General features: G+C 45.8%; 1 protein-coding gene across 1 annotated transcript; it reads left to right on the top strand.

Moving 5' to 3' along the window:
* The first annotated feature begins 1,036 nt into the window (after positions 1–1,036).
* LOC120032078 (probable polypeptide N-acetylgalactosaminyltransferase 8) lies at positions 1,037–22,160 on the top strand. Its single transcript, XM_038978024.1, has 11 exons — positions 1,037–1,229; positions 18,995–19,241; positions 19,482–19,648; positions 19,765–19,948; positions 20,042–20,239; positions 20,444–20,558; positions 20,739–20,924; positions 21,192–21,329; positions 21,496–21,591; positions 21,746–21,910; positions 22,026–22,160. The coding sequence occupies exons 1-11, from the start codon at positions 1,037–1,039 to the stop codon at positions 22,158–22,160; spliced, it is 1,824 nt and encodes a 607-aa protein (XP_038833952.1).
* Positions 22,161–23,520: the final 1,360 nt, after the last annotated feature.

Raw genomic sequence — 23,520 nt, 5'->3', positions numbered from 1 at the left:
ACTATAAAAAGTTTGGGAACCACTGCTCTAGTAGAATGCCCGGCTTTTGCTTTGTCACACTCACAACCATAAGCAATTTTCTGTAATTAGCTCGCCATTAACTTAATTATTATATTGTTGTGAGTTTCCTGTAATAATGAATGACAACTGTATACAGACATGTTGATAGACGTAGTATAAACCAGCCTTTAGTCTTGAAATCTCTGTTTGTTTAGTACACGACTGTATTCACTGTTTAGCACATGGCCTCACATGTGAATCCTTAAAGAGATGGGTGGGGCTGAAACTTAAGAGGGTGTGAAAGACATTGAATGGGTGTAGACAGAAGAGCTCTCCAGTAGGTGTAACAAAACATTCCACGACCATTTTCTCAAACTGGGGTTACAAGTTTATCAACTTTCAAAGCAGAATTACTTTTCCAGTGTTTCTCAACTGGTGTGTGTGATATACCATTTTCTAGCTCTAAGTCTACGTTTATCCAATGTAAGAAACACAATTTCACATTTTGCTACATAAGACCGAATCGAGCCGGTAGGTCACATATTTAATTTAGAGTTTGTGTAATACACGTGATTTCCAGTGTTCTGTTTGTAACACTTGGGTTGATGGTAACTAGACTAGAGGCTGTATGTTATGGATTAAACTCATAACTGCTGATATGGTTGACGGAAGACTGGAGGTACAAAGACAGAGGATACACTGATTATTATTGTATTGTGTGAAACACTGTGATTCTGAAGAAGCTGACAAGCCTCTTGGGCTGGTATTTACAGACATTGTATCCTGATTAGGATACAAGGGTGTTTCCAGAGAAGGCCAGTTAGACATGTTCTCTGCTTCTGTGCTGGAGGTCTCTCTCTGTTTAGTAAAACAAATAGATTTTTGATTGACTATCTGCGACTGCTCTTCTCGTTTCTTCACTTGGAACCTTCTATTACATCGCCCCTCCCTCCTTTCAGGTGAGCCTGGATCTCAGTGAGAGAGGAAGGAAATCCTGTCTGTATCCCCAGGCTGAGTACTCACACGCAGAGGGACGATGAGGCTAGGCTGGGTTCGAGGGCTGGCTTCTTTGCTGGCCATGGCCGCTGGAATACTCTACATCACATCCATTAAGCGGGAGGTTCATTCTCATGGGGAAAGACTGCAGAGGGCCCATCAGGACGACTCGGTCAGGGGCCAGGACATGCTCAAGAGGCTGGAGAAGATGGAGGATCACATCGAGAAGCTAGGTGGGTATCAATCTCCTTCATCTAAAAGTGCTGTGAAAAAGTATTGGCCCCCTTTCAGATATTCTCTATTTTTGCATATTTTTGATCCTGAGTGTTATCAGATCTTCAACCAAAACCTAATATTAGATAAAGGGAACCTGAGTTTACAAATAATACAATAAATGGATACTTGTTTTATTTACTTAATTAAGTTATGCAACACCAAATTCCTGTGTGAAAAAATAATTGCACCTTTACACACAATAACTGGGCTCCCGAGTGGCACAGCAGTCTAAGGCACTGCATCTCAGTGCAAGAGGCGTCACTGGTTTGAATCCAAGCTGTATTACATCCGGCCACGGTTGGGATTCCCATAGGGGGGCGCACAATTGGCCCAGTGCCGTCCGGGTTTGGCTGTCATTGTAAATAAGAATTTGTTCTTAACAGACTTGCCTAGTTAAATAAAGGTTAAATAAAATAAATGAGCGTGCACATGAGAAGTGACTTCAGTTCATGTAATGAGAGAGTTAACAATGGTAGTGGAGTGGTCATCACCTCTTAATCAGGGAACAGGAGGGGACTTAGCTGTAAATATAAATAGCAGATACATTCCATTACAGCTGTGCCATCGTAGGTTTGGACAATGAGTTTCTCTATTAAGTTCATTCTCAAAATTCAAGTCAAACACAGACTGCGCATTTCGCCCACTTGACACATCAATGTAGCTCAAGAAAAATTCCTGAATAAAGCCCTGATCATTCACATACCTGATAACTGACAACTGCAAGCAGACTGGTGGCATCATAGGTCCCAGAGCGGTGGGGTAATTTTTACCTCCTGGGGCCTGGAGTTTTTCCTTATATGCTAACCTAACTAGGAAAACTCTGGACCCTATAAAGTATGACAGTGATTAATCAGTTGTAAAAACGTTTTATATGGGCTATGATGGGACCAGTTTTTCCTAATCAGTTCACATGGTTTTAAAAAAACTCCTGAAACAAACTCCTGGCCCTGGGGGGATGAAACCCCTGTCAAATTGCAGCTACCTTATATTTGTTCATATAAATTATATTTAGACTAGATTAGGAGGGGGATTTCCTCTACCCAGACACATAGACAACAACTGATAGACAATAGAACTCACAGGGCTGAGCTTGCTTTATGCATGTTTGTATCATGCAGGCCTATGCAACTGTAGGCCTTATAAAACATTTACTCACATCTGTCATCACTATTATGTTGACTGATTCATTCCAGTTAATCATTTTGGATTAAAAACGTATAGGTAGCCTAGCCAGCCCAATTTGGAATTTAAACTAAATTTGATCACATTCACATTTTCTCCAGACACACAAACGGACAATAAATACATAACGTTATCAATTAGTTTACGGACAGGGCGCATAGGATGTAACGTTATTCAGCTGCTCTTATTAGTAGCCTACAGTTGATCAGACTGAAAAATACTCTCATTTTCATCCCATACAGCATGTCAGATTTCTAATGTTTAGGTGCAACGTTTATGTAATGAGTTTTTGCTTGTGTCTGTGCGGAGTGATTATGTGTTATCATCTTTGCTAAATAAATACCGGAGGATAGTGGTAAGCCTAATGGAGCGAACGCGAAAAAATGTGTTGCGTCAACCTCTCTCTTTTATCTACAATTTAATGGAAGATGCGATGGAAGGTATCAAATCATTCGGAATTGTTTTCGACATCCTAGAAAAGACAGTCGAAAGTTCAATATGTTCAGCAAGTAAAGCGTTGTAATGTGCAATTGCCTCTGCAAGCTCATTGTAGTTGCCCTTGTTGGCGGAACTTTCACCCTCTCGTCGTGTCGTCTATCGATGCAGCTTCTTCCCAGAAGCTTGAATCTGATGTGGGCATTTATATGCTTGTGCTTTTGTTTTGTTTTGCCGTTTAGCTGAACGATCGATGTTCTTCAGGTCACTGTACCCACCTTTCGACCAAGGCTCAGACTTTCCAAAAAGCAGATGAAAGTCTCCCTTTTAAACCAGCTATACTTTTGATACCAGGTGGTATTGATGAAAGGCTCCCTGTTAACCAGCAATACTTTTGATACCAGTTGGTATTGATGAAAGGCTCCCTGTTAACCAGCTATACTTTTGATACCAGTTGGTATTGATGAAAGGCTCCCTGTTAATCAGCTATACTTTTGATACCAGTTGGTATTGATGAAAGGCTCCCTGTTAACCAGCTATACTTTTGATACCAGTTGGTATTGATGAAAGGCTCCCTGTTAACCAGCTGTACTTTTGATACCAGTTGGTATTGATGAAAGGCTCCCTGTTAACCAGCTATACTTTTGATACCAGTTGGTATTGATGAAAGGCTCCCTGTTAACCAGCTATACTTTTGATACCAGGTGGTATTGATGAAAGGCTCCCTGTTAACCAGCTGTACTTTTGATACCAGTTGGTATTGATGAAAGGCTCCCTGTTAACCAGCTATACTTTTGATGCCAGTTTGGTATTGAACGCCCTCACCTTTTCATCCTTCTTCATGAAACTGATCTCAGGCAGAGGTCGACCCTGGCTTTTAATTTGCACCTTTTCCATGTACCCCAGAGAATGAAAGGGTTTTTAACACATATAACCCCCATAATGCTCTGTGGCACAATTCCTCACACTACGTTCATTCTCTGATCCTAATTCTATGATTGGATGGACAACATGTCAGTGTAACAGTATAACTTTACGTCCGTCCCCTCGCCCCGACCCGGGCGCGAACCAGGGACCCTCTGCACACATCAACAACAGTCACCCACGAAGCATCGTTACCCATCGCTCCACAAAAGCCGCGGCCCTTGCAGAGCAAGGGGAACCACTACTTCAAGGTCTCAACGCGAGTGACGTAACCGATTGAAACGCTATTAGCGCGCACCACCACTAACTAGCCAGCCATTTCACATCCGTTACATCAGTTCATATTGCTAAAGCTTTGATTGGTTGGAGGAAGTCCTCCGGAAGTGGTCACAATTACCATGTATGTCTATGGAAGGGGGTGAGGCCTAGGTTTTGTATTGAAGTCAATGTAGCCAGAGGAGGACTGAAGCTAGCTGTCCTCCGGCTACACCATGGAGCTACCCCAGAAAGTGCTTTTGAAGATACTTTAGACCTTCATTGCAAAACAGTGTATTTGTAACGGCGTTCCTCTTCCTCTTCATCCGAAGAGGAGGAGCAGGGATTGAACCAAAATGCAGCGTCGTGATATGACATGATTTATTAAAGTAAAGACGAAAAAACACGAAAACACTTTAACAAACTACAAAACAACAAACGATGTAGACGCACCTGAACATAAGAACTTACATGACACGAAGAACGCATGAAACAGGAACAGACTACATAAACCGAACGAACGAACAAACAAACCGAAACAGTCCCGTGTGGCGTAACATACACAGACACTGACACAGGAGACAACCACCCACAACAATCAATGTGAAAACACCTACCTTAATATGGCTCTCAATCAGAGGAAATGAAAACCACCTGCCTCTAATTGAGAACCATATCAGGTCACCCTTTACCAACATAGAAACACATAACATAGACTGCCCACCCAAACTCACGCCCTGACCGTCAAACACATACAAAATAACAGAAAACCGGTCAGGAACGTGACATAACCCCCCCCCCCTCAGGTGCGTACTCCGAACGCACCACCAAAAGTCTAGGGGAGGGTCTGGGTGGGCGTCTGACCACGGTGGTGGCTCAGGCTCTGGGCGAGGTCCCCACCCCACCATAGTCAATCCCAGCTTACGTCTCCCCCTTAGAATGACCACCCTCATTTTACACCCACTTAATTTAAAGGGTAACCTTAAGATAAGGGGCAGCACCGGGACAAGGGGCAGCACCGGGATAAGGTAGAGATAGCTCAGGACAGAGAGGTAGGTCAGGATAGAGAGGCAACTCCGGACTGAAGGGCAGCTCCGGACAGAGAGACAGCTCTGGACTGAGGGGCAGTTCTGGATGGCTGGCTCTGGCGGATCCTGGTTGGCTGGCTCTGGCGGATCCTGGCTGGCTGGCTCTGGCGGATCCTGGCTGGCTGGCTCTGGCGGATCCTGGCTGGCTGACGGCTCTGGAAGCTCATGGCTCGCTGACGGCTCTGGACGCTCATGGCTCGCTGACGGCTCTGGACGCTCATGGCTGGCTGACGGCTCTGGACGCTCATGGCTCGCTGACGGCTCTGGACGCTCATGGCTAGCTGACGGCTCTGGACGCTCATGGCTGGCGGACGGCTCTGGCTGATCCGGTCTGGCGGAAGGCTCTGGCTGATCCGGTCTGGCGGAAGGCTCTGGCTGATCCGGTCTGGCGGAAGGCTCTGGCTGATCCGGTCTGGCGGAAGGCTCTGGCTGATCCGGTCTGGCGGAAGGCTCTAGCGGCTCCTGTCTGGCGGAAGGCTCTAGCGGCTCCTGTCTGGCGGACGGCTCTAGCGGCTCCTGTCTGGCGGACGGCTCTAGCGGCTCCTGTCTGGCGGACGGCTCTGTAGGCTCATGGCAGACGGGCGGCTTTGCAGGCTCATGGCAGACGGGCGGCTTTGAAGGCTCAATACAGACGGGCAGTTCAGGCGCCGCTTGGCAGACGGGCAGTTCAGGCGCCGCTTGGCAGACGGGCAGTTCAGGCGCCGCTTGGCAGACGGGCAGTTCAGGCGCCGCTTGGCAGACGGGCAGTTCAGGCGCCGCTTGGCAGACGGGCAGTTCAGGCGCCGCTTGGCAGACGGGCAGTTCAGGCGCCGCTTGGCAGACGGGCAGTTCAGGCGCCGCTGGGCAGACGGGCAGTTCAGGCGCCGCTGGGCAGACGGCAGACTCTGACCGGCTGAGACGCACTGTAGGCCTGGTGCGTGGTACCGGAACTGGTGGTACCGGACTGGAGACACGCACCTCAAGGCTAGTGCGGGGAGCGGTAACATGACACACTGAGTTCTCAAAGCGCACTATAGGACTGGTGCGTGGTACCGGGACTGGTGGTACCGGGCTGAGAGCACGCACCTCAGAATGAGTGCGGGGAGAAGGAACAGTGCGTACAGGACTCTGGAGACGCACAGGTGGCTTAGTGCGTGGTGCCGGAACTGGAGGGACTGGGCTGGAGACACGCACCATAGGGAGAGTGCGTGGAGGAGGAACAGGGCTCTGGAAACGCACTGGAAGCCTGGTGCGTGGTGTAGGCACTGGTGGTACTGGGCTGGGGCGGGGAGGTGGCGCCGGAAATACCGGACCGTGCAGGCGTACTGGCTCCCTTGAGCATTGAGCCTGCCCAACCTTACCTGGCTGAATGCTCCCCGTCGCCCGACCAGTGCTGGGAGGTGGAATAACCCGCACCGGGCTATGTAGGCGAACCGGGGACACCATGCGTAAGGCTGGTGCCATGTAAGCCGGCCCGAGGAGACGCACTGGTGGCCAGATGCGTTGAGCCGGCTTCATGACACCTGGCTCAATGCCCAATCTAGCCCTACCAGTGCGGGGAGGTGGAATAACCCGCCCCGGGCTATGAACACGTACAGGAGACACCGTGCGCTCTACTGCGTAACACGGTGTCTGCCCGTACTCCCGCTCTCCACGGTTAGCCTGAGAAGTGGGCGCAGGTCTCCTACCTGCCCTTGGCCCACTACCTCTTAGCCCCCCCCCAAGAAATTTTTGGGGTTTCTTCACGGGCTTCCGTGCTAGCCGCGTACCTTCATAACTCCGGTCTTGAGCTTGATTCTCCGGCTTCCAGCCACGTCTCCTTGCTGCCTCCTCATATCGCCGCCTCTCTGCTTTCGCTACCTCCAGCTCAGCTTTGGGACGGCGATATTCTCCCGGCTGTGCCCATGGACCTTTTCCGTCCAATATTTCCTCCCAACTCCAATAATCCTGTGTAGCAGGCCACTGCTCGAATTCACGCTGCTTGGTTCTGGTTCGGTGGGTGGTTCTGTATCAGAGGCGTTCCTCTTCCTCTTCATCCGAAGAGGAGGAGCAGGGATTGAACCAAAATGCAGCGTCGTGATATGACATGATTTATTAAAGTAAAGACGAAAAAACACGAAAACACTTTAACAAACTACAAAACAACAAACGATGTAGACGCACCTGAACATAAGAACTTACATGACACGAAGAACGCATGAAACAGGAACAGGCTACATAAACCGAACGAACGAACAAACAAACAAACAAACAAACAAACAAACAAACAAACAAACAAACAAACCGAAACAGTCCCGTGTGGCGTAACATACACAGACACTGACACAGGAGACAACCACCCACAACAATCAATGTGAAAACACCTACCTTAATATGGCTCTCAATCAGAGGAAATGAAAACCACCTGCCTCTAATTGAGAACCATATCAGGTCACCCTTTACCAACATAGAAACACATAACATAGACTGCCCACCCAAACTCACGCCCTGACCGTCAAACACATACAAAATAACAGAAAACCGGTCAGGAACGTGACAGTATTTGAATAATTTGAAATTATTTGGTGACATATGAACATATTTAGTAGAGTTTTATCTAAAAAGGATACATTTTTTAATATCTATAATGTTTTTATTTTTATGAAATTTCACTGAGGGGGATGGTCCTCCCCTTCATCCTCTGAGGAGCCTCCACTGGTTCACATACTGTACCTGGACTACAGGCTGCCACTGTTAAACCCTTAATTTAATTGAGAACCAATTTGAGTCTAGCATGAGCCTATATCTAGAGTTGATCCCCCAAATGTTTATTTCACACTTCACAGGGATGATTGTGAAAGGGAATTTGTGACTTGTTCAGGAAACTAGGCGTATGTCACACGTCACTAGTTCATAGGAGAGGCATTTGAAAGTAAACATGAATTTTGGCCGAAATGCCTTCTAGAACGTTAACTTTCATGTGCGTTAATAACAGACTTGTATTCCATCCGTAAATACGAATAAAACATTTAAATTACGAGACTAGTTGGTTTAACCACGGAAAAAGACAGAAACTTTCCTGCTAGCCATTATTGGCTGAGATAATGAATGGGCTGGACATTCCGGGAGGTGAATTTGGATTGGTCTGCCATGTAGCTTGCTTCTGTCTATAACATAAACTGCTCAGTATGTGTTGATAGTCCTTTTTACCACGCTGTTTTTGAAAGATGTAACGTTAGCCATAGAGAACTACAAAAGTTTTGCTGCTTTTCTCAACAACATTCATGCCCTGAATTTAGCAGGCGCTATCGACAGATCAGTTGGAAAAAGTGATGGGCTACTTTCTGCACACGCCACAGTCAATACGAAACGAAATGACTTCACACAATGCTGGCCAAATAAAATGTAGCGACAATCAAAATGGAATTAAATGGTTCCAGTCTGCCGTGAAGCGTTCATCCATGTATACGAGTTAAAGTCATGCTACATCTTCAGATATTCTAATTTTCTAATTTTGTCAAAGTTGTTTTCATTGCAAGTTAAATCATACAGTTAGCTAGCTAGCGAACGTTAGCTTGCTGGATCGCTAGCTAACGTTACGTGTGTGATCTGTGTTGAAATATTATTCAAATCAGAAATCCTTTTGCATTGCTAGTTATAGCCTAATGTTAGCTAGCTAACATTGAACCTAGTTGTTAGCTTTAGCTACCTGCAGGTTCATACTACAGGTACGACAATATTTGTATTGGTAGTAACATGAGTTGGGATTGTCCCGGTTCAATGTTTAGCTAGCTAGTTAGCTAAATGTTTTTTAAATTGCTTTAAAAAATATATATTTCACCTTTATTTAACCAGGTAGGCCAGTTGAGAACAAGGTGTCATTTACAACTGCGTCCTGGCCAAGATAAAGCAAAACAGTGCGACAAAAAAAACAACACAGAGTTACACATGGGATAAACAAACGTACAGTCAATTACACAATAGAAAAATCTATGTACAGTGTGTGTGTAACGCTCGTCGTTGGAATGAGAAGAGGAGGACCAATGCGCAGCAAGTATCCATTTTAATAAGAATACTTGAACAATGAACAAAAACAATAAACTGACAAACGATCGTGACAGTTCCGTATGGTGAAACACAGAAAATAACCACCCACAAAACACAAAGGAAAACAGGCTACCTAAATATGGCTCCCAATCAGAGACAATGATAGACAGCTGCCTCTGATTGGGAACCACACCAGACCAAACACATAGAAACAGACAACCTAGACATTGAAAGAGATTTGCGTCAGTTCAAATCTGGTATCAGGACAAAATGTGATTCAGAGTCACCGAATATATTTTAAGTATTTTAATTAAACTCAATCGATAAATGGTAAATGCAATTTTCGTATATACGGGTTCACTGTATCACCACGCAGGGTAAAGCAGGGAACTGACTGAAATAGTACAGACATCTTCTTTTATACTGTATCAGTGGTAGTTCCAACTTCAGAGTTGGCCTGTCACAGTAGAGGCTTAGCGTGGTTTAGACTTGCTAGCCTATCGGTGGTGCCCAGACACAGCACTCAGGATTCAAATGTCCGGAATGTTGTTTGTGAAGATTGAACTGATTTGTTGGTTTCTATACATTCCTCAGTTCCTGTTTTCTTGTTATTCAGCATCTTGTCTCAACCTTGTGGTTTGCACAGTCGACACCCTAGATTAACAACAGCTTTTCTGCAGTCACGCTATGTTTTGTGATTAACATGTCCTACTTCTATAAGGCATATATTTATGTTAAAAGAGAACAAAACCATCCTTCACAATGACATACAACATAGAATGCCCACACACATCACACCCTGACCAAACAAAACATATAGACATACAAAGCAATATATGGTCAGGGCGTGACAGAGATTAGGGGGGTAAGGCAATAAATAGGCCGTAGTGGTGAAATAATAACAATTTAGCATTAACACTGGAGTGATAGATGTTTCGTTGATGATGTGCAATTAGAGATACTGGGGTGACAAAAGAGCAAGAAAAATAAATAACAATATGAGAATGGGGAAGTTGGGTGGGCTATTTACAGATGGGCTGTGTACAGGTGCAGTGATTGGTAAGCTGCTCTGACAGCTGATGCTTAACAAGAATGTTGTGGAGTGGTTGAAAAACTAGTTTTAAAGTCGGAAGTTTACATACACTTAGGTTGGAGTCATTAAAACTCGTTTTTCAACCACTCCACAAATTTCTTGTTAACAAGCTATAGTTTGGCAAGTCGGTTAGGACATCTACTTTGTGCATGACAAAAGTCATTTTTCCAACAATTGTTTACAGACAGATTATTTCACTTATAATTCACTGTATCACAATTCCAGTGGGTCAGAAGTTTAAATACACTAAGTTGATTGTGCCTTTAAACAGCTTGGAAAATTCCAGAAAATGATGTCATGGCTTTAGAAGCTTCTGATAGGCTAATTGACATCATTTGAGTCAATTGGAGGTGTACCTATGGATGTATTTCAAGGCCTACCTTCAAACTTTGCTTGACATCATGGGAAAATCAAAAGAAATCAGCCAAGACCTCCAAAAACAAAATTTGTAGAACACAAGTCTGGTTCATCCTTGGGAGCAATTTCCAAATGCCTGAAGGTACCACGTTCATCTCTACAAACAATAGTATGCAAGTATAAACACCATGGGACCAGGCAGCCATAATACCGCTCAGGAAGGAGACGCGTTCTATCTCCTAGAGATGAACGTACTTTGGTGCGAAAAGTGCAAATCATTCCCAGAACAACAGCAAAGGACCTTGTGAAGATGCTGGAGGAAACAGGTACAAAAGTATCTCTATCCACAGTAAAACGAGTCCAATATCGACATAACCTCAAAGGCCGCTCAGCAAGGAAGAAGCCACTGCTCCAAAACCGCCATAAAAAAGCCAGACTACGGTTTGCAACTGCACATGGAGACACAGATCTTACTTTTTGGAGAAATGTCCTCTGGTCTGATGAAACAAAAATATAACTGTTTTTCCATAAGGACCATTGTTATGTTTGGAGGAAAAAGGGGGAGGCTTGCAAGCCGAATTACACCATCCCAACGGTGAAGCATGGTGTAACGGCTTTCATATTCGTCCTCCTCCTCGGACGAGGAGAGGCGAGACGGATCGGACCAATACGCGGAGTGGTTAGTGTTCATAATGATTTAATATAACAAAACTGAACACTGAATTACAAAACAAATAAACGAAGTGCAGAAACCTATACAGTACCGTGTGGTGAAAAACACAAACACGGAAACAATCACCCACAAACAAACAGTGTGAACAACCTACCTTAATATGGTTCTCAATCAGAGGAAACGTCAAACACCTGCCCCTAATTGAGAACCATATCACGCAACACATTGAACCCAACATAGAAACACATAACATAGACTACCCACCCAGCTCACGTCCTGACCAACTAAACAAAGTTAAACAAAGGAAAATAAGGTCAGGAACGTGACAGTACCCCCCCCCCCCCCCCCCCCCCCCCCCCCCCAAGATGCGGACTCCGGCCGCAAAACTGAACCTCAAGGGGAGGGTCTGGGTGGGCATCTGTCCACGGTGGCGGCTCCGGCTCCGGACGTGGTCCCCACCCCACCATAGTCAATCCCTGCTTCCGTAGCCTCCTCCAAATGGCCACCCTCCAAATTAACCCCACCGGACTAAGGGGCAGCACCGGACTAAGGGGCAGCACCGGACTGAGGGGCAACACCGGACTGAGGGGCAACACCGGAATGAGGGGCAACACCGGAATGAGGGGCAACACCGGGCTGGCTGGCTCTGCCGGATCCTGGCTGGCTGGCTCTGCCGGATCCTGGCTGGCTGGCTCTGGCGGATCCTGGCTGGCTGGCTCTGGCGGATCCTGGCTGGCTGGCTCTGGCGGATCCTGGCTGGCTGACGGCTCTGGCGGATCCTGGCTGGCTGACGGCACTGGCTGCTCCTGGCTGGCTGACGGCACTGGCTGCTCCTGGCTGGCTGACGGCACTGGCTGCTCCTGGCTGGCTGACGGCACTGGCTGCTCCTGGCTGGCTGACGGCACTGGCTGCTCCTGGCTGGCTGACGGCACTGGCTGCTCCTGGCTGGCTGACGGCACTGGCTGCTCCTGTCTGGCGGACGGCTCTGGCTGCTCCTGTCTGGCGGACGGCTCTGACGGCTCGGGACAGACGGGCAGCTCTGACGGCTCGGGACAGACGGGCAGCTCTGACGGCTCGGGACAGACGGGCAGCTCTGACGGCTCGGGACAGACGGGCAGCTCTGGGCAGACTGGCAGTGCAGGCGGCTCTGGGCAGACGGGCACACCTGTAGGGAGGAGACGGAGAGACAGCCTGGTGCGTGGGGCTGCCACAGGATCCACCAGGCTGGAGAGACCTACAGGAGGCTTGATGTTAAGAAGAGGCACCTGAAGGACCGGGCTGTGGGGGAGCACTTGAGCTCTGGTGCGCAGCCTTGGCACCACTCCCCCAGGCTGGAATACTACTCCAGCCCGTACCCTCCAGAGTGCAGGCACAGGTTGAACCGGGCTGTGGATGAGCACTGGAGATCTAGTGCCTACTACGCGCACCTCTCCCTTAGGCTCCACTCCCACATTTGCCCGGTACGAGCGGAGCGTAGGCATAGGACGCACTGCACCCTCCCAGCGCCCCGGAGACACGGCACGCAGAGCCGGCGCAGGATACCCTGGACCGAAACTGTGTACCGGAGACCAGACCTGCTGAGCAGGCACAATACGCCCCGGCTGGATGCCCACACTCACATGACACTTTCGGGGGGCTGCCCTATAGCGCACCGGGCTATGGGCACGCACTGGCAACACCGTGCGCTTAACCGCATAACACGGTGCCTGACCAGTAACGCGTTGCTTATGATAAGCACGAGGAGTGCGCTCAGGTTTGCTACCTGGCTTAGCCACACTCCTCTCTAGCCCCCCCCAAAAAAAAATCTGGGGTTGCCTCTCGTACCTGTCGCGCTGCCGTGCTGCCTCCTCATATCGCCGCCGCTCAGCTTTCGCTTCCTCCAGCTCAGCTTTGGGGCGGCGATACTCCCCAGCCTGTGCCCAGGGTCCTTCACCGTTCAAAATCTCCTCCCATGTCCAGGAGTCCTGGGATTTCTGCTGCTGCTGTCGCTGCCCTTTTCCACTCCGCTTGGTCCTTTGGGTGTGGGTGTTTCTGTAACGGCTTTCATATTCGTCCTCCTCCTCGGACGAGGAGAGGCGAGACGGATCGGACCAATACGCGGAGTGGTTAGTGTTCATAATGATTTAATATAACAAAACTGAACACTGAATTACAAAACAAATAAACGAAGTGCAGAAACCTATACAGTACCGTGTGGTGAAAAACACTAACACGGAAACAATCACCCACAAACAAACAGTGTGAACAACCTACCTTAATATGGTTCTCAATCAGAGGAAACGTCAAACACCTGCCCCTAATTGAGAACCATATCAGGCAACACATTGAACCAAACATAGAAACACATAACATAGACTACCCACCCAGCTCACGTCCTGACCAACTAAACAAAGTTAAACAAAGGAAAATAAGGTCAGGAACGTGACACATGGGGGTGGCAGCATCATGTTGTGGGGGTGCTTTGCTGCAGGAGGGACTGTTGCACTTCACAAAATAGATGGCATCATGAGGAGGAAAATGATGTGGATATAATGAAGCAACATCTCAAGACATCAGTCAGGAAGTTAAAGCTTGGTCGCAAATGGGTCTTCCAAATGGACAATGACCCCAAGCATACTTCCAAAGTTGTGGCAAAATGGCGGCAGGACAACAAAGTCAAGGTATTGGAGTGGCCATTCCAAAGCCCTGACCTCATTACCATAGACAATTTTTGGGCAGAACTGAAAAAGCGTGTGCGAGCAAGGAGGCCTACAAACCTGACTCAGTTACACCAGCTCTGTCAGGAAGAATGGGCCAAAATGCAACCAACTTATTGGGGGAAGCTTGTGGAAGGCTACCCGAAACATTTGACCCAAGTTAAACAATTTAAAGGTAATGCTACCAAATGCGAATTGAGTGTATGTAAACTTCTGACCCGCTGGGAATGTGATGAAAGAAATAAAAGCTGAAAAAAATCATTCTCTCTACTATTATTCTGACATTTCACATTCTTTAAATAAAGTGGTTATCCTAACTGACCTAAGACATGGAATTTTTACTATGATTAAATGTCAGGAATTGTGAAAACTGAGTTTAAATGTATTTGGCCAAGGTGTATGTAAACTTCCGACTTCAACTGTATACAGAATGGTGTCGTCTGCGTAGAGGTGGATCAGAGTTTCACCAGCAGCAAGAGCGACATCATTGATATATACAGAGAAAAGAGTCGGCCCGAGAATTGAACCTTGTGGCACCCCCATAGAGACTGCCAGAGGTCCAGACAACAGGCCCTCCAATTTGACACACAGAACCATATCTGAGAAGTAGTTGGTGAACCAGGTGAGGCAGTCACTTGAGAAACCCAGGCTATTGAGTCAGCCGATTAGAATGCGGTGATTGACAGAATTGAAAGCCTTGGCCAGGTCGATGAAGACGGTTGCACAGTCCTGTCTTTTATCGGTGGTGGTTATGATATCATTTAGGACCTTGAGCGTGGCTGAGGTGCACCCATGACCAGCTTGGAAACCAGATTGCATAGTGGAGAAGGTATGGTGGGATTCGAAATGGTCGGTAATCTGTTTGTTAACTTGGCTTTCGAAGACTTTAGAAAGGCAGGGCAGGATGGACATAGGTGTGTAACAGTTTGGGTCTAGAGTGTCTCCCCTTTGAAGAGGGGGATGGCCGCGGCAGCTTTACAATCTTTAGGGATCTCAGACGATACGAAAGAGAGGTTGAACAGGCTAGTAATAGGGGTTGCAACAATTTAGATGGATAATTTTTGAAAAAGAGGGTCCAGATTGTCTAACCCAGCTGATTTGTAGGGATCCAGATTTTGCAGCTCTTTCAGAACATCAGCTATCTGGATTTGGGTGAAGGAAAATCGGGGGGGGCTTGGGCAAGTTGCTGTGGGGGGTGCAGAGCTGTTGGCTGGGGTAGGGGTAGCCAGGTGGAAAACATGGCCAGCCGTAGAAAAATGCTTATTGAAATTCTCGATTATCGTAGATTTATCGGTGGTGACAGTTTCCTAGCCTCAGTGCAGTGGGCAGCTGGGAGGAGGTGCTCTTATTCTCCATGGACTTTACAGTGTCCCAAACCTTTTTGGAATTAGTGCTACAGGATGCAAATTTCTGTTTAAAAAGCTAGCCTTTGCTTTCCAACCTGACTGTGTATATTGGTTCCTGACTTCCCTGAAAAGCTGCATATTGCGGGGGTTATTCCGTGCTAATGCAGTACACGACAGGATGTTTTTTATGCAGGTCGAGGGCAGTAAAGTCTGGAGTGAACCAAGGGCTCTTAGTTCTACATTTTTTGAATGGGGCATGCTTATTTCAGATGGTAAGAAAAACACTTTTAAAGAACAACCAGGCATCCTCTACTGACGGGATGAGGTCAATATCCTTCCAGGATACCCGGGCCAGGTCGATTAGAATGGCCTGCTAGCTGAAGTGTTTTAGGGAGCGTTTGACAGTGATGAGGGGTGGTCGTTTGACCGCGGACCCATAAGGGATGCAGGCCATGAGGCAGTGATTGCTGAGATGCTGGTTGAAGACAGCAGAGGTGTATTTAGAGGGCAAGTTGGTCAGGATGATATCTATGAGGGTGCCCATGTTTACGGATTTAGGGCTGTACCTTGTAGGTTCCTTGAAATCTGTGTGAGATTGAGGGCATCTAGCTTAGATTGTAGGACGGCCGGGGTGTTAAGCATATCCCAGTTTAGGTCACCTAACAGTACGAACTCTGAAGATAGATGGGGGGGCAATCAATTCACATTTGGTGTCCAGGGCACAGCTGGGGGCTGAGGAGGGTCTATAACAAGCGGCAACAGTGAGAGACTTATTTCTGGAAAGGTGGATTTTTAAAAGTAGAAGCTCGAACTGTGTGGGCACAGACCTGGATAGTATGACAGAACTCTGCAGGCTATCTCTGCAGTAGATTGCAACTCCGCCCCCTTTGGCAGTTCTATCTTGATGGAAAATGTTGTAGTTGGGGATGAAAATGTCTGAATTTTTGGTGGCCTTCCTAAGCCAAGATTCAGACATGGCTAGGACATCAGGGTTGGCTGAATGTGCTAAAGCAGTGAATAAAACAAACTTAGGGAGGAGGCTTCTGATGTTAACATGCATAAAACCAAGGCTTTTACGGTTACAGAAGTCAACAAATGAGAGTGCCTGGGGAATAGGTGTAGTACTAGGGGCTACAGAGCTTGGGTTAACCTCTACATCACCAGAGGAACAGAGGAGGAGTAGGATAAGGGTACATCTAAATGCTATAAGAACTGGTCATCTAGTGTGTTGGGAACAGAGAATTAAAGGAGCAGATTTCTGGGTGTGGTAGAATAGATTCAGGGCATAATGTACAGACAAGGGTATGGTAGGGTGTGAGAACAGTGGAGGAAACCTAGGCATTGAGTGACAATGAGAGAGGTTGCATCTCTGGAGGCACCAGTTAAGCCCGGTGAGGTCTTCGCATGTGTGGTGGGTGGGACAAAAGAGCTATCTAAGGCATGTTGAGTGGGACTGGGGGCTCTACAGTGAAATAAAACAATAAGAACTAACCGAAAAAGCAGTAGACAAGGCATATTGACATTAGAGAGAGGCATAAAGCAATCACAGGTGTTGATCGGGAGAGCTAAGACAACAACGGGTAAATGGTGATGAATGGGCAGAGAGGGTCAGTTAGGTACACACAGGACCCGAGTTTGAGGCTGGGGTCGACAGATTAACAACATGTTAGTGAACAGTCCAGCAGGCATCAACTGTGTAGCCAAGTGATCATAGGGTCCATTGAGCAGCAATAGGTAAGTCAGGGAGCCATTTGGTAGTCGCTACTACGCTAGGCGAGCGGGAGACACGGCGTTCAGAAAGCTAGCGGGCCGGGGCTAGCAGATGGGTCTTCGGCGACATCGCAACGGAAAATCCTGTTGAAGCCACATCGGACGATTACGTCGGCAGACCAGTCGTGATGGATCGGCAGGGCTCGGTGTCGACAATAAAGGGTCCAGGCCAATTGGCAAAAGAGGTATTGTAGCCCAAGAGTTAGCTGGTATACATTCGTCGGCTAGCCGGGAGATGGGCCTAACTCGAGGCAAGCTCAAGGCTATCTGGTTCTTGCTTCAGGACAGAGGCGTTAGCCAGCAATAGCCACTTGGTTGCAGCTAGCTAGCTGCGATGATCCAGTGTAATGGTCCAGAGCTTGCTGCAGGAATACAGTGACGTGGTAGAGAAAAGCAGTCTGATATGCTTCGATATGCTCTGGGTTGATATCGCGCTGTGGAGACTGGCAGGTATTGACCGAGCTAAAGCTGGCTGGTGTCCGAGCTAAAGGTGAAGACTGCTAGCAGTGGCTAACAATGACTACTAGCTAGTGTCTAGTTAGGTGGCTAGCTGCTGATGGAGGTTCCAGTTAAAAAGTATAAAAAAATCAGATCCGTACCACATTGGGTGAGGCGGGTTGCAGGAAAGTATATTTAGTTCTTAGATGGAAAGTGAAATTAAAATATATACGAAAAAAAACGAGAAAGACTATATACACGGGACAAGACAAACACACGTTCGACTGCTACGCCATCTTGGATTTAACAAGATGTCTAAACATGTCTAAAAAAATGTACATGTCTAAGCAAAAGACTCCATTTCGCCATATGATTGCATGACCCATCAAGATATCCAGGTGATTACGGCCATCTATTGTATTTCATGAACATGTGTACTGTACATGTCTAGACAATAGTGACCCATCCACTTAGCTAGATGTTGCTGGGGGGTGGCTATAGCATTTCCTTCACATGACCCATCAATTTAGGGTGTAAGCGTAATCTAAAAATTACCAAAATGTATAACATATTTTTATCTGGACACTTTTTTTTGTGTTTACCAGAGATGGTAATGTAAAGAACAACATGATCTGCACCAAAGTTAGATTAGGATATAGGCCAAGGACTAGATGAAGTGTATTTTTACTGAGTTTTTCATTATTGTAGGCTACTACTTTTAGTATTGAAATCTTTGGTTGTTGACTAAACTACTTACTCCGTTGAGCATGTCTTCACATTAGAATCCTTAAAGAGACGGGTGCGGCTAAGGCTTAAGAGGGTGTGAACATTGCTGAACAGGTGTTGGCAAAGAAGAATTGTCTAATAGATGGTCAAGGGCCATTTTCTTCAAAGTTGATCAACTTTCAATGCAGAATTACTTTCGCATTGTTCCTCAACTGCAGTGTATGATATACCATTTTCTAGCTCTGAGTCTCTACTTTTATCTAATGTAAAAAACACAATAAAAAACTTTACAACATAAAACTGAATTGAGGCGGTCGGTCACATTTGTTCTCAATTAAATAAAGGGTTTAAATAAACAAATAAAGGATTAGATCAAATCTATAAAATATGGCCAATAATCATTTTAGAATGTTCTTTAATCCTGCATACTGTTGTTTGTTATTCAACATGTGTTACATTTTGATCTACCAACTTCTGTGTGCCAAAATTTGCCACATTGTTTACTTTTACAAATTTACAACAGTTACTTCAAGGTAATCCTCCAAGGCAGAACAAACCTTATTAATCAACTTTTAAAAAATCAAATGCAAACAGTAGTTATGTAAATGAGGTCATAATCTGTGTGTATCAAAAGGAGTGACTTTCATTGATTCTGGCAGCCTTAAACAATCTGAAATACACAGAAATAACCAATTAAAGATAGTTTGATGAAATGCTGTCAATTGTGTCCACAGTAAAGTCAGTCAACAACGGGATCAGTCTGAAAGAGGGGCAGGCTGTGAAGGCTACCGAGGTCAAGAAGGAGAGGAAGGTGGTGAAGAAGTTGTACCCCAACTCAGCTCTGTTTACAAGCTGGGGTGATGAGCTCTCAGAGGAGGAGCAGAAAGAGGCAGAGGAGCTGTTTCAGATGTATGGATACAACGCCTTCCTGAGTGACAGACTACCCCTGAACAGGGAACTCCCTGATACTCGCAATCCTATGTAAATCTTTTTCCTCATCTCTCTGCCACCTCTACACAAAAAATGATGGATAACTCAAGACTTCTGAGTTCTAACCAGTCTGTTCCATTGTGCTCATCCGAGGTCAATTCCATCTCCAGCACTTTTAATGCAATTTGACAAATTACATTGAAATGGCCGAACTTTAAGAGTGAAACAGCAGCTTTGGTGAAGTGACTGAATGATATGAGGTAGACCAAATGTTTTTGTTGTGTCTGTCAGGTGTGCTAATCACCAGTACCCCCATGACCTGCCCACCATCAGCGTGGTGTTGATCTACTTGGACGAGGCCCTGTCAATCATCAAGAGAGCTGTCCGCAGCATCATAAACAAGACCCCCCAACGCCTGCTCAAAGACATCATACTGGTGGATGACCACAGCTCCAATGGTTCGCCTAATTTGTTTATGCTCTCCGCATAGAAACATTTGAAAGTATATTTGAACTCAAGTGTGGCTTTCAACTTTTGTTGTGTACCAATGATTTGCAAGTGTCTGCTTTCACAGAGGACCTAAAGGAGAAGTTGGATGCCTACATCAGCTTCATCGATGAAGAGCGTCCGGGCCTGTTGAAGAGAGTGAGACACCTGGAGCAGCTCGGTCTCACACAGGCCCGCCTCTCAGGGTGGAGGGAAGCTGAAGGAGACGTGGTGGCCATCTTGGATGCCCACATAGAAGTCCACGTGGGATGGTAGTCTGAATGGTTTATATTATAAAGACACTCAGTGATATTTTTTTGAGAGTCCTTTAACACAATGTTTTCACTCTGTGTTTCTGTGAACAGGGCGGAGCCTCTGTTAGCTCGGATAAAGGAGGACCGCACGTTGGTGTTGTCACCGGTGTTTGACAAAGTCCATTTCGATGACTTGACAGTCACGCGTTATTGGCCGAGTGCACACGCCTTTGACTGGGCCCTATGGTGTATGTACGAGTCCTTCCGACCTGAGTGGTATGCCTTAAAAGACGAGACACAGCCAGGAAAGTGAGTTGTTTGTGATTTCATCATCGGAGGATAGTCCTGTTTCACTAGTCTGTTTGAAAAGGCTATATGTAAAGCACAGCTTTGGGAGGAAAATCTTACCTAATATTTACACCGGTATTGTTATTTTGCGTTATCTATTCATTAAAATGAATGTCACATCTCCCATTTTAGAAATGACCATGATTTGTTGTGTATGTTTGCCAGGAGCCCCTCCGTTATGGGCATACTAGTGGTTGATCGCCTGTTCTTTGGGGAAATTGGTGCTCTGGATGGTGGTATGAAGATCTATGGAGGTGAAAATGTTGAACTGGGCATCCGGGTAAGCCCCTCTGCTACAGTTTATGAATGAATGTTAGAAATCAAAGCAGACTTGTGTTTGCAGAATTGCTTTCTGTTCTTGAGTCGTTCAGTTTGAACAAACCAATCTACGTCCAACATCCAGACACTTCAGTCCATATCTATAAACTCTTCCTTCTCTCTTGGTGTTTGGTGTGTCTAGGTGTGGCTGTGTGGTGGAAGTGTCGAGGTCATACCTTGTTCTAAAATAGCCCACATCGAGAGGGCCCATAAACCCTATCTCCCAGACCTGAGCTTTATAATGAAGAGGAATGCTCTGAGAGTGGCTGAGGTCTGGATGGATGAATACAAACATAATGTCAACATCGCCTGGAACCTCCCACTGAAGGTACTGTACACAACAAACCATTCAAAAAGTAGGTTTTGTTCAGCTGCTCCTATGGAATAACAATCATCGCTGTTATGCATGCTTTGTGTTTGAAAATAAGTAGACTAGACAGTCAATATTATAAAATGGTCTATTACTCAATGCCATAATAAAGATCATAGGATCTATGTAAAATGATGGCAGTAAGCCATCATCAAGTGGATAATAGGTGGATTGCTCACATAGCCTGTGTTTCTGATTTAGAAACCTTCCTCTTTCTCACCACAGGATCATGGCATAGACATTGGGGATGTTTCAGAGAGGAAGAAGTTGAGAAAGAGTCTGAACTGCAAACCCTTCCAGTGGTATCTGGACAATGTGTATCCCATGTTAGACCCCCTGGGTGACTTGCTTGGTTATGGAGCTGTGAGTGATGCTAAAATGTTTCTGTTGTTCTGGAATTTCCTCATCAACTATGTTTGGTGCATGGCATTCTTTTTTCAATAGGATGCAGGGTCATACATCCAACTCATTATCATGATAGGAATTTGCACTTTTAAAACTGTTTAATCTGTGTTCATAAAATCAACAGCTGGTCAATGACCTGAAGATGGATCTCTGTATAGATCAAGGCCCAGTTCCGGGGAACACACCTATTTTACATGAATGCCATTATTTTGATCCACAGGTTTGTAGAATCATTGCTTAGTATTTTAGAATTTAACTAGTGGTATAATATGGTCCATCCAATAGCAGAGCCGGGATTCAACCCATACCACAATGCAAAGTACTGTCAATACCACAGATACAGAAAAGTCAAAATATCTATCCTCTCTGTCCAGAACTGTTATTATCGAGCCAGCGGGGAGATCTACATTGGAGGTATCAAGTCTCACAAGTACAACAGTAATCGCTGTCTGATGGACATTGGCACTCGAACCCCAGGACTGTATGAATGCAAGGAGGCCAAGCAGAAGGCATTCTACATGCTCTGGGAATTTCAACAGGTAAGCACTCCAACATGAAATAGGGAAATTGATGCCTATAAACTGTTGGAAACATAGGAGATGTCTTTGACTTTAGTGTGATGTTGTACAGTGCAATGTTTGCTGTGTTTTACAGGGAAAAGCCATCCAGAACAGACAGACAAAGAGATGTCTGGAGATTGCCCCAGGGGAGGACACTTCCTACCAGCTCATCATTCAGGAGTGCAGTGGGCAGCACTGGTTAATACGGAATGTGATAAAAGACTTCTGATACACTGAGATTGCCTACTGTACCAGAGACAATACAGTGGGACTATATGAGTTATGCTGCAATCATAAGCACGTGGGAAGGTGGTATTTACATACAATTGGTAAAAATCCACTTGAACACCCCTCCAACTGGTAATTACCAGTGGGAAACTCTGGGAAATTACCAGTGGGAAACCTCTGACGTCACCTACTAAGGAAATTACCTTTTAAACAGTATTTTCAATAGTTAAATGCAACAACAAAATATTATTTACACAAAGTTTTTTAACACTATCATTTTTGTACAAACATGATAGCTGTACTTATAGTTTGTGGTTGACGCAGCTTGTTGGCCATTAGCCAATCTGAGTTTCTCAACGAGTTGAAAGCACGTGAATACATCCAACTGATATTTACGACTTCACAACTGGTAATTACCACCTTCCCACTTCTTTATGAACACAGCATTGTCATTACGCTTTGAAAAGCCAATCAGTGGTCAGCAGTGAGATGACTGTGTGATCTTAGTGAGCTGCTGGTTGGACAATGGTTTCTTCACAGAATGTGGAATGCTATTGAGCTGTGTTGTCCTTGGTCCTGAATGTAAATGCAGAGAAATAATAAATATGATTCCTGTATTTACGCTCATTTGTGGTTTGTTATTGATTCACTGTAGATTTTCACCAAAGAGGGTCATAGAATATTTTTCTGCATTGACATCATATAGTGTGGTGGCATATTTCTGCATTAACAAATGAGGAGAGCTACAAACTTCACACACCAGTCAGAGTTATACTTAAACTACATCTTTAATAATAAGAGCTTTGCAATAGCATTTTTGACTTTCAATGATGCGCTAACTCTAATGAACCATTGAAAGTGACCACAGAAAAGTACAAAGATCTTTTATAGCCAAGATACACCCCTCTCAACCTACATTTTTTACATTTACATTTTAGTCATTTAGCAGATGCTCTTATCCAGAGCGACTTACAGTAGAGTGCATACATTTTATTACATTTTTACATACTGAGACAAGGATATCCCTACCGGCCAAACCCTCCCTAACCCGGACGACGCTATGCCAATTGTGCGTCGCCCCACGGACCTCCCGGTTGCGGCCGGCTGCGACAGAGCCTGGGCGCGAACCCAGAGACTCTGGTGGCGCAGCTAGCACTGCGATGCAGTGCCCTAGACCACTGCGCCACCCGGGAGGTCAGTTTGACGAACCACAGATCTTAGGAACTCTTCACAACGGGACTTTATAATTGAGAAAGGAGTATCCCTTAGCCAGATAACATTAGCTATAAATTATCGCTCAGTTTGGTCCATAAGACGAGGTTCTAATCTCGTTCCTGGTACTTCATAGCACAGAACCATTA

This window comes from Salvelinus namaycush, chromosome 38 (genome assembly GCF_016432855.1).
Source record: "Salvelinus namaycush isolate Seneca chromosome 38, SaNama_1.0, whole genome shotgun sequence".
NCBI lineage: Eukaryota > Metazoa > Chordata > Actinopteri > Salmoniformes > Salmonidae > Salvelinus > Salvelinus namaycush.
This window is presented reverse-complemented; position numbering and strand designations above follow the sequence as displayed.